Below are 12,119 nucleotides of genomic sequence, written 5' to 3'. Positions count from 1 at the left end.
TTAGCCAAATGGTGCATGCATCTGCTGACTTGTTTGGTTACAAAGGTTGGTTTGGTTGAAGGAAGCCATTCACTTGAGAAAAAGAGGCAATAGCTGTTATGTGAATAGGAAAGGGTATGATGCCATATTCAAATTTGAACTGATACACTAAAATGGCCATGCAATATTAAGCAATACTAAAGTTTTAGTGATCATTGGTCACGGTTGATTTGGGATGTAGATGCTGCAAGTTGATTCCTCCCAGCTTTTGACATGCTCTCTTCCTTACAGGTGTGCAATCACCCAGAGCTGTTTGAGCGACAGGAAACTTGGTCTCCATTTCACATCTCCCTAAAGCCATACCAGATTTCCAAGTTCATCTACCGTCATGGGCAGATCAGGGTCTTTAACCACTCACGGGACAGGCAAGCCTATTCCACTTCCTATCCAGTTTAGCTTATTAAGTATTATTACTTACACTTATTTTATCTTTGTAGGTGCTAATTAAATCCCTTATCTGGTGTATTTAAATGACATTGGCTGAGCAGTCCATTTCCTTTTAGTCATTCATCTGTTAAACATCAGATATAGATGCTCTTTCTTGGTGGAATCCTAATCACAGAATATCCCTTTGATTGAGTAAGAAAGCCAGGAAAAGGAATTTAGAGTTGTTGCTGATGATGTGTGGTAGAATTAAGCTTTAAAAGATTCTTAAAACAAAAAAACCTCACGTGATTTCCCTTCAGTGAGCTTTTACATACAAGGAAGCTATCTGTATCTGTCTGTTGCAACATGGTGTCACATGAGCGTCTGCTAGTGCCTTGACAGCTTTTAATGCTCACCTTGGATGAGGACAATCTGCCCAAGTGCAGTTTGCTGTCTTCTCCAGCCGTAGCAATTCTTGATTAATTTTGTCTGCATTCAGTTATGAAAAGTGCTCAGGGAAGAGATGAGAAAGACATGTATGAAGACTAGGTCAGCTTTTCTAGAGCATATAATGCAGTTCCACAACAATGGTGTGTCTCAGTGTCAAATTAGCAGCAGTGCATGTAGACTGATGACACTTCCCTTCTACTGCCATGCAATTCCACATATTCAGAGTGCAAAAATACTTACAGTGGAGAGTCAATGGCTACTCTGGATCTTCTGCTGATTGTGTGATTGAACATGTTAAGTGTTAACACCTTCTTAGTGATGATGTTTGCTTTTGTTGCTTTCATTTTCAGGTGGTTACGGGTTTTACTTTCGCCATTTGCACCAGACCACATCCAGCAGTCTCTCTTCCATAGGAAGGGTAGGTTTACAGTCCTGGGAAGCAAGCTGCGTTTTAATATGTCCTCTTCAGGGAGAAGGACTGAGAGGCCAGATTAATTAGTTCTCTGAGATAATCTGATCAAAACTTGTTAGAATTTTGTTAGTGTTTATACATATATTTCCTTTGCGCAGAGAGGAAAGGATGGAAAGCGTCTGGAAGAACAATCTGTGGATAACTTGTTATTTGGTTACTGCTTAATCCCAGTTCAGTATCTTAATTCAGTCTGTCTTGTTTTAACTTGCTTCAAGACATTAGTGCTGCCTTTTTAGTCTAATGTGAATTTTTCACAGATTCAATTTTAAGAAATCTTGGATTCATTTCAGTACGTTATGTGTAGTATCTTAAACTGCCAGCTTTCAACTGGAAACTAGATGAGATGCCAGTGACCCAGAATCTATCAATGAGCAAAAACCCCAGAAAAGCTGCTTATATTGACAGATACAATTTATTATAGATGATTGAATATTTTTCCTACAAGAGCTAATTAGATCACTCAGCTACTGGGATGGGAAAAGCTTCCGATGTAAAAAGCAAGAGAGGTAGTGGCTGCATTACTGTGCTGAAATCTGTTAGCATGGACCTGTTCAGCTGCTATTGGGGCTATGTAATGCACATGGGTGGGCCAGCAAGGCTTTTCTCTACCAATTCCTGCATCTCCTTCTAACCCGTTTGACTTTCTGGATGAGAGGGAGCATGTGAGACAGGCATCCAAAGGCATGCATGTTCTTGTCGGCTGTCTGGAGGATATGTGTTCGAATTTGCAAATATGCACACTGCCTATTGATTCTTAATAAGTAGAACAAATGTTCTTACTGTCTGCACTTGGGCCTAAAATGTATTTTGTTTTTTTGGTAAGCACTCTTCTCTTGCCCACACTGGAAAATGAGCTGGAATGTGGGGTCAGGCAACAGAGATTCAGATGGAATTTTCAGTATTTCTAAAAGATCTAGGTTAAATTAGAGTCTTCTGTTTACTTGCCTAAATTTGTCATGAGCTGTAGAGTGTGTATCCTGAATTTATGAAGCAAGTTTAGTTTTCAGCTGTGAGTGTCTGTGAAATGTGTTGGCCTAACTTCAGTTTTTCTGTGACCTAGGCATCAACGAAGAAAGCTGTTTTTCTTTCCTCCGATTTATTGATGTCTCTCCAGCAGAAATGGCAAACCTTATGAATCAGGGACATTTAGCCAGGTGAGGACAACTTTTTTTTTTCCCTCTTTTAGTAATTACAAGAAAAGTACAGATGATATCAGATGATACCTGCATTTTCTATGCCTCCTAATATTATAATTTCTCTGTCATTATCTAATACCAGAACAATGTCTAGAGTGTTCCTCCAAGTATTGGGCACCATTAGGCAATGCAATTTTTATGCTCCTGTCACAAGAAATGCTGCATTACAAAGAATTGACATTGTAAATACACAAGATGGTCAAAGGGCAAAAGGAGAGTTTGCTTAGGGTCATGCTGCAGGTTGCTGGCATTAACAAACTCAAAATCCAGACTTTGGAAGGTCAGTTCAGTGCAATTCTTACCAGTTGCAATTGAGCGTACGTTTTAAACACGTGGAATAAGCTTGTGGTGTGGTAGTTGTTCTTCAGTCCTGAGCCATATTGCCTACTTTCCACATGTCTTGTTTTTAATATGGAATGGAATTCTGAGGCGTAGGCTTAGAACTGTGGATTTATAGCATCATGAACTGTATTATCTCGAAAGGAGAGGTGATCTTTTTAAGTTATAGTGTACTCTGTAAAGGACTCTGAGTCAAGTAAGATAGTGACTGTAAGAAATTGGAGATTAAAAGCAAGTCTTTATTAATAAATAGAGATGTTTTGCTTAGGGCTTTGTAAGTGTAATATTCTTTCCTTGTTATGGTTATTTTGAATTACTGTTTCTTGACTGCACTACAGCAACATAATTCAGATTTCTCTTGGTATATCTCAATAGTCTTTATGATAAATTCTGCATTCATTACACAGGTTGTTATGCATAATTTATATGTAGAGCAATTTACAGAGAAGTCAGAGTGCAATTTTAAATAGTAGTGGCTAACTGGGGCTTGGCCCTTTTAGATAAAGTGCTTTGAAGTGTATCTTGATTTAGTCACTTAGATTCAGTTAAGTCACCTCAGAAAAAATCGAAATCAGGGTAATATAATTGGATGATGTCGAGCAAAAATTATTTTCTTTAAGTCAGGACACTGTAAGCCTGATACGCTGAAAAAAACCAAAACATTTCTGTCAAATAGAGTTATGCTGTAAATATACTCAAGCCTTTCTTTCACAAAGCAGTGAATAAATGTTTCTCCTGTGTTTTGTTGCAGATGGTTAGCTCTTTTCCTGTCTCTGAAAGCATCCTACAGGCTCCATCACATGCGCTCCTGGATGGAGACTGAGGAGGACAAAGAGCAGGGATCATGTTTTTTGAGGAACAGGGATTTCTTGCTTGATGTAAATTTCCCACTGTCTTTCCCTAACTTGCACAGCTGCACTTTGCTGCAGGTAAGCAAAATTTCTGTGATCTGGAGACAGTAGCAAATCCTCATGAGTGAGAAATGGTGAAAACCATTCTGTCCTTACAAAACAGGGAAAACAAACTTGGAAACAGGATGATGGTGGTGTCTGCTTTTTTAGATACAGTTAAGAGACTTCAGAGTGCTGACCAGGAAAATAGTTTAACCTCTTTCTCCTTCCTATGTGGCGATACATTTCAAAACTTGCTATAATGAATAAATCAGTTGACTTTAAAATATTACTGCAGCACCAAAAGTAAATACAGGAGCAACAGAACTAGACTCATGATTTGTCAGGGATGGATTCTATATGTAAGCTTCAGAATTTCTTAATGTTTTTTGCATGCAACATGCTCATTTTCTGGCTGAAACGACTCTTTTCTTGTCAAATTCAATACATTGTTGCAGCAACTGGGGAAAACGGAGACCAGCCTGACAGTGTTTTATAGTTGGTGGACAACCATTTTCAGTGGTGTGTTTCTACTCTGAAATTTGCTTCTGCTGCTTTCTGGTAGACTCCAGATGTATTCAAATTACTGTGTAATGCAAGATCATTTTTGCTAATCTTTTGCCTAGGATATGTGTGAAGATTTTGCCTTTTTATGACTAAATTGCAGTTGATTTCCTGAGTTAGGTTAAGGCTCCATTGATTCAGTTCACTGGGAAATAAGTTCACAAAAGTGCTAGCGTGGAGTCAGGAAAGCATCTAGGGCAGTTAGCAGATATGCAGTAAAAAAAAAATCTTTTCTGAAACAGTGAGATCCTGCCAAATTTCTCTAGGGAATATTGCTTCTGCTCATGAGTCTGGAAGGGGAAAGGAGATAGCCAGAATTCAATTGAATATTGTGTAGAGGAAGTTGAAATTGAAGACGCATAAGCAGTAGGAAACCAACCTTGGACTTGGTGTCATGTTTTGCAGCGTTAACAGCAAAGCCAACAAAATGAGTCCTCCTAGTTATCAAACAAAGGGCCAGCCAAGTGAATGTGTGTGCCTGTTAACTCTGGCTGTGCTGGTATTTCAATATTCTGTGTTTCTATGTCTAGCTTAATAAAATGTCTATGCTATATGAATTCGCTTTCAGTTAGTTTTTTGGAGATTACAGTCAGCTGTTTCTGTAGTGCCTGCAGTGCTTATCTCTGAGACTATACTGTAGCTCTGTCCTCTCGGTATGGCTAAAGAGAATTTGTGTGGCAGTAAAGAAGATGGAATCAGAAGTGTGCACTTAGAGGAGGTAGCATTCATTTTTACATATGTAGAAAGACATTCTAACTCCTTACATAACCCTTGGTTTGGTGTGTATAAGTATCAAAATCATTAAACTTTCTGAAGGACAGAAGATGGATTAAGATTATAGATTTTAAATATAAGATGTGGAATATGCATGTGTAGGTTTTAATATTAGTGATTAAATGTAAAGTATTTGAATAGGCTACAGACCTCCCTATACCACAGCCTGGCAAGATTTAAACATTAATTTGGTTTCTCCAAATAATTTCTGTTCTTTGAGGATGTCATTACTTGTGTCTCGGGGTTCCCAGGGCTGTTGACTGTGTGTAACTAATGACTGTTGCAACTAATACGTTCAATACAGAAAACAACCAGCTGAGGAGCAGAGTTCATCAGTGTGTGCAATACAGTGCATTTGTGATAACCCCAGTAAATCTAAAGGAGGAATAGCCCTGCAGTTATGACAGATACTTTAGAGCTGTTTTCTAACCTGCCTGTTAGACAAATTACCACCTGAAGTCACTTTAAAATAAGCTGTATTTACAGAATTGTTTGCAGAACTTACATTTAGAATGTCTTAAAAAAAAAGGGGTGGTTAGAGAGTGCAAAACCAAAGGGAGAGTTGAAAACAAACTGCCCTTTACATGCCTGTCTTTTAGCACCACACATTATTGTGAGTGAAAAGAACTAACATTTTCCTTAGCCCAAACTGGAGAAGCTTTCAACGTAGCATTCCCAAGGCTTCCTCTTGGGCTTCGTAAGATAGTAACATGTAGGGAGTGAGGAGGGTGAGAAAAGAGGAAAAACGAAATGGTATAAATCTGGAAAGGCTTTTCTTAACTGCTCAGATCAGCATTTCCGATGCAAGAGACAAAGTATGAAAATAAGTCAGTAGAAAAAGAAACACATTTATTTTTAATGGATATTTCTGAAATTGAAGTAATATCTGTCTAAAGATAGTATAAGTTTCATCATGTAAACACAGAAATCCCTTTCAGTGTGAGGTCTCTTCATTGCCCTTGCTCAACACCTCCACGCAATATGTATTAATTTGTATACATTGAATTAAATTAATATGAAATCTGCTCTGTTTACATGAACCCTTCTCTCCTTTCCTTTCCTAATTTTATTTCTATTTAAAAATTTAGGAGCTTTAATGAGCTTAAGATGTGCATATATATTTACATAAATATACACATATTTATGTGCAGCTCTGTTTGCAGTATAGGAGAGCCTCTTTCAAGATTTATTTTGGATTGCATAGTTGTAGTGGATGTGTACGTTCTTGTTTTTTAACAATCTTCCACTTTGGTTTTTGGCTTTGTTGTACTAAGGTATGTGATCCATTTCAGAGCTGTGGCTGTGTTCAGTTCTGTAACCTTACCCAGTCTTTTCCATGTGTGTGGTTGATGGGAAGCTGGTTTCCACTGTCCCTGTTATATCTGGTGACTGCTCCATTCATGAATTCTTAACAGCTGCATATGTCAGAATTCAGAGGGATGTTTCTTATGTGACCTGCTCATAATTTGCACACAGAAGTCTAGCACTCAGAGCAAGGTTAATGCCCAGGTACAAGTATTTTTATCTTATTTTGGATACCTTCTTGAAGCTTTATTTATGTTTTTTCCTGGGTACTTCAACTGCCCTAAAGTCGTCTTTATTAGGTCTTTGATAGTTTTTTCCAAAGGAGAATTAAGTAACAAACTTGCATAGGTTTGGAATTACAGTTTGTTAACTTCCTCTTTATCCATTTCTTCTATTCTCGCTTTCCAGGAAATAATTACCAAACCCCTCTATTGACCAGGGCCACAATCAGTATGCCAGTGCTTGCTGTCATAAAACTTACTGGAAAGCTCTTGTGACTGCCTGCAATGGTGATTCCTCTTCAAAAAATCAGCTGTACTCACTGTTTGGGGTCCAGGGGTGGGGAAGAGAGGGGCTTTGAGCTAAAGCAGTTGTTCACTGTTCCCCCTCTAGCTCTTGCTGTCCTTTCTCTACTCTCAGCTGTGGAACCCTGCCTCTGCCGATGCGGGTATACCCTGACACATCCTTGTATGAGCCAGCTGCAGAAAACTGTCTTTTCATGGCTGTTGAATTTGTTGTTTGATTAGATGTGTAGCCAGATAGGCTTCTGGAGAGGAGCACAGGAAGTGGCACAAATATATCATGGGAAAGGACTCACCCTTTTCAGCAGCAGCGTTGGTGCTCTGTTGCCACTATTTCTGGTTCTCAGATGAGTAAGCCAGCATTCGTATCCATTGTCCACAGGCACGTATTCCCAGCCCTGTGATTCCAACACTGCTGTTTCAGCATGCAGTCTGTTTTACCAGGTGGTGAAGCATGCCACAAAACTCACTTGGAGCGGAGGGGCAGGGGTTTGTTTTCATCTTGATCAGCATCTTAATGAGTACAGACGGCTAGGCCGACAAGAAGGGGCTCTGTGGGGACAGGAATAAACATGTGAAGCAGTTGTTGCTTAAGCCAGCATTACTGATTAAGAATTGCCAGCTGAGTAAGAGGCTGTTTTTGGGATCACTTCACATTATCCAGTGTGGTCCAAGCTTTGACCTGTGCTTTTTAGCTCTGCTCGGTGTTAGTGAAAGACTACTGTCAGCTCTTTCTGTGCTCACCTTTTATATAATAGAGGAGCAGATGTTCAGTCAGAGTATGAACTTCATTTTAGCCAGCTCCAGCCCATGAGTCTCGCTGGCAGCAGCTGAAAGATGCGCTTACAGGCTAAGGTTGAGTGTGGGTAGTGCTGGCATGTATGTACAGTCAGACTGTTTTCCTTCCTTGTTAGCAGGTTCCAAATGATATGTGCTAGCCATCTGCATCTCGCCCAGTGAATGGAAAAAAAAGGGCCCAGAATGCATGATCTGCAATAGACTCTTACTGTGGATGTTTCCTAGCATTTCTTGACATACATAGAAAAGCAGCTATCAAGTGTATGACATGTTATACAGGGTGTCTGCTTCTATCATGTACCTGAATGCTTAGAACTTCAAATACTGGGATTTCGGAAAATTGGGAGGGTCTGTTAATTTTGGTGCATTATGAACTTGGGCAGAACAATACCAAAACTTGAGATCCTGTTTACCTTTTACTTATGCGAACTGCTGGAATTGCCAGGAGGGCATATCCTGTGGTCCTATGGCTGTGAGAGGTATACCTCTTAATGCTTCTAAAATTATTGCTAGTTTCCTACTGTGTGCAGGGTAATGCTCTGTGTACTATGGGAAACAAACATAATAAAGAGCTGTTGAGCTCTATGAATATAGAAGAGTCAGAATAAAAGCTAAGTGGCAGAAATGGCTTAGTCTATAAGCAGTTTATTTAAATGTTTGATGGAGATAATTACAATAAAAAGGAGCTATAACTGATGCAAGCAAAGAAAATTAAATTTTTTGTTAGCTTTCTGTGTAGAGTTGAGCATCTTCAAAGAGCTTTCCTGTCTTTAAACTGCACTGTCATCCAAATGTCTCCACTTTTGAGTCAGTATATTTTTCTGTATCAAAAGGACATTGTGGCAAATTCCAGGTTTTAAACGTGCGTTTGTTCATGCGTATAACCCTGCTATCACTTTCAAAATCTTCAGGATAAAATTTAGAGCCCTTTTGCACAGGAAAGAAGGAAAAGATTGGAAAAGATGCAAGTCTAAAGATACCAATCCAGCCTGATTTCAATTCTTAATTTTTTTCTCTCTGTGAAATTTCATTTTAATACAGAATAGATAAATGAGTAGCTAGAAAACACCCTGAGGGGCAGATCTACAAGAATATTCCTTTACTTCCTTCTTTAGAAAAACTAAGGTCAAAAGGTTCAAAGGCGGAAAAACTTGTTTCTGGTTCCAACTGAGTGTCAAGACAAGTTATTAGAATGATCTATTCTGATTGCAAACATTTCTGGATTTGAATGTTCTGATAATTACACAAAGATTTTTACATACTCACTGCAGAAGATGTGTGGAATTTTCCTTATTCAAAGAGCAATATGTACGGAATGTGCTTTGTCTGTCTTCCTCATGGGTGGATAGAAGATCTGAGAGGAGTATTTCTTTATAAACATAGTAACTTCTTAATTTTAATTTTGTTTTCAGAACCTTGTGTTCAGCAGCCACTGTAAAGCAGTTACTGGCTATTCAGACCATGTCATATATAGAAGGAGATCAGCTACCTCATGTGTACGATGCTGCCAGGTGACTGAGCTGCCGTCCTTCCTGTGCATAGCCAGTCCACGGGTAAGTCCAAGTAAAGTTGTAAATTATGTATTTTCTATTGTGTTTTAAATCTTGGTAGAACTGTGTCTTAGGAACAGAATGATATATTACTTTCTTTTGGTTGGGTGAAACTGTTGTGAGGATATCCTTTTGCTACGGTATTCAATAGAAGGTTTTTCATAGGGGAAGTGACTGTAATGTGTACTGAAGGGAAGAGGAAAGTTGTAAGATGCACCCAACAGGAGTTGTTCTGAGATTTCACTTTCTCTCCTAATACCTAAAGCAATTATAGAAGGGATTTTAAAGTAAATTATTCAGTGATAAGCCAAGGGGGGAAATCTAGGTATGATATGAACAGAATGAGGTGGTTGTTTGGTCAGCTCTGATGACAAAAGAGGGCTGCGAAGCAGTGCTTTTTGGACAAGGATGTTTGTTTCCTCTCTTATGCTTCAGTAAGGGAACACCAGATTGCAGTGTATAAGGATTACTCAAGTTGGCATTTTCTAGGGCTTTTGGATGTTAAGTGCTACTGCTTGGGGTTGTCCATCATCTTTTAAATGAATTTTGAAATTATTTTAGTTGAGGTTTCCTGGGCTGGCACAAGAGACCTTTATTAGGTCTATGGCTGTTGTGTTCCATGTTGTTGGATCTTGACAAACCTGGAAAAAATGAATTTTTATTACCAGACCATCCAGATGTTATGTTCTTTAGTCACTGTGGAAGTTATTGCTGTAGACCTCATCAAATGATGTGCAATTACACTTTTGCATCTGGAGAAGGCTGGATGGCAAGCAGGACCTCACAAATGGAAGCTCATTACGTACCTGCTGCTGCTGAAGCTGAATTTTTCTGTGTCAGCAGCTCTAGGGGCCAGGAATCCAGCTGGACTGCTCAAAGTCACAGGTCACCTCCCAGTTACAATGTACTACCTGGCTGGAGAATAAGAGGTTGTTCTGAGAGCAAGTTGTGAAAACCACCTTCAGATTCCCTTGATTTGTCACTCTTTGTGCTTAAATTTGCATCATGGATGAAGGATATGCTGAATTGCTCCCCTACAGCAGAAAGGGTGGAGAGGGGCTTCTGGTGTTTATTCTAGTGAACAAAAGTTACTTGTTTTGGCTTGGCTGGTATAAAATGATTAAGCATAGACATGGGTTTTTGTTTCTAGGAGTACAAAGACTTTAATTTTATGCTTGTTAGAAACTTTTGGCAGGAGTGTAGAAGACCTGAAAGAGCAGAAAGAGCACATACGTTCCCAGAAACTATAGCCTTCTGTTGTTGTTTGACCTGTGATGAATTTTGGGAAGTTAATGGAGCAAATGATAGAAATAGGAGCGTGTGTTATGTAGCAGCTGGGGGAGGGGGTCAGTCTTTTTTTTCTCTGCAGGCAGTTTTCTTGAGTACAGATAGGTCTCAATCATAAAAAATGTAACTTGGAGGATGGGTCTTGCATTGTCATTAAGATGCTAATTAATTAAATTTTGAGTAATATACTTTGGTTTAGTTTCAACAGCTCTCTTACACTCTGGAATATTGTGTGAAGTCATTTTGGTCATCTCACAGTGTCTGAAAGGTTAACTTTGCATGGAGAAAAATGCAGGAAGCATTTTACAATTGTCCTAGCTAAACTAAGTTGTTTAATTTAAGGTGGAAATGCCTTTATACATCCCTGTCACTATATTTTTGATGTATTTCTGAACCATTACTCTTTCAATCAGTTTGACAATAATGGTGTTGAGAGAGGAGGGTTTAGTTCTAAGGACTGCTCTACCTTTCGTTACAAGTAAAACCACAAAAACAAACCTGTGGGGAAAAAATTTGAAAAAATATGCCATGACAAAAAGGAGTGTGAACAAGCTTGAATGAAAGATTTTTTTTTTTTTGTCTGTTTCAGAAAAGCATTGTTTTTTCTTGTAAGGGCATGTAAAAATACAGGACCTTAGAAATACATGCCTGCATTTAAAAAAAAAAGGAACTGATGGTAAAGATAGTCTTAGGTCCTCAGATGTCAGTCAGTTTTACAGGGGATATGTAGGAAGATTAGTTCTTGTTAATGTAGAAATAGCACTGAGGCACACAGAGTTTGTCTCAAGATTGTCTCCTACTAGTTCTTCCTTGGAGTGAAGTGTTACTGAAACGTGGCTTGTAGAATCTTCCGACATGACTTCATTTGTCTTGTAAAAATCCCGGTGTACAAATCTGTGTATTGTTTTCAGTAGGTAAGCTATGTTTGTGTCAGAAGTTAGTCTGCTCTGTTTTGTGTGTAGTGGCTGCCTGTTCTAGAGGTGAAAAATCTAGGTCCTGGAAATCAGTATGGCAAGTTGTCTGTGCTTGAAAAGAGTATTTGTTCCAGTCTGTTCAGTGTAGAAATATGAACTGAAACGTGATGGTGAATATTGTCTCTTAAACAACCTAAGTCTGTACCATCGTTTGTGGTTTACAGCAGTGGCAGAACTTTTTTTCAGGTGGCAGAACTTGCTTGCATTTTGAATTTTTTGCGCTTTGAGAGAGGTTTTGCCTTCTCTCACAAAGGTCAGACATACGCTTTGACTGCAGGTGGCAGTACAGGATAGCAGCAACTCTAAAAGTACCTTGTAGGTTGTGGAAATGTGTTCAAATTCTTAACACAGCCCCTTTCTCTTTGCAGTATTTTGTGTAGCTGTGTGTAAGACCTGTAGACAGATTTTAAAACAGCTCTTGGCATCTGGAAAAGCACTGGATTTACTGTTTTGCAAAGATATTGTGTGCTTTTTTTGTTGGTTTTTTTTGTTGTTTTTGTTATTTACTGTAACTGTGCTCATTAATATGTTTAAACAATTGTTTGGCCCTTGTAAAGAGAAGTCTCTATGAGATTAATTTATTCCTATGAGAAG

General features: G+C 38.8%; 1 protein-coding gene across 1 annotated transcript in view; it reads left to right on the top strand.

Annotated features, from left to right (window-relative positions):
- The window catches only part of INO80 (INO80 complex ATPase subunit), a 57,985-nt gene that overhangs the window by 22,053 nt on the left and 23,813 nt on the right, over positions 1–12,119 (top strand). Inside the window, exons 21-25 of the mRNA XM_042038213.1 lie at positions 271–404; positions 1,206–1,273; positions 2,388–2,481; positions 3,614–3,791; positions 9,127–9,267. Of these exons, the coding sequence (XP_041894147.1) occupies positions 271–404; positions 1,206–1,273; positions 2,388–2,481; positions 3,614–3,791; positions 9,127–9,267 (615 nt within the window). The remainder of the gene's footprint in view (positions 1–270; positions 405–1,205; positions 1,274–2,387; positions 2,482–3,613; positions 3,792–9,126; positions 9,268–12,119) is intronic.

The sequence above is a fragment of the Corvus kubaryi genome, unplaced genomic scaffold (genome assembly GCF_017639235.1).
Source record: "Corvus kubaryi isolate FWS band 111438036 unplaced genomic scaffold, C.kubaryi_AGA036_p1.0 37392, whole genome shotgun sequence".
NCBI classification, from domain to species: Eukaryota; Metazoa; Chordata; class Aves; order Passeriformes; family Corvidae; genus Corvus; species Corvus kubaryi.
This window is presented reverse-complemented; position numbering and strand designations above follow the sequence as displayed.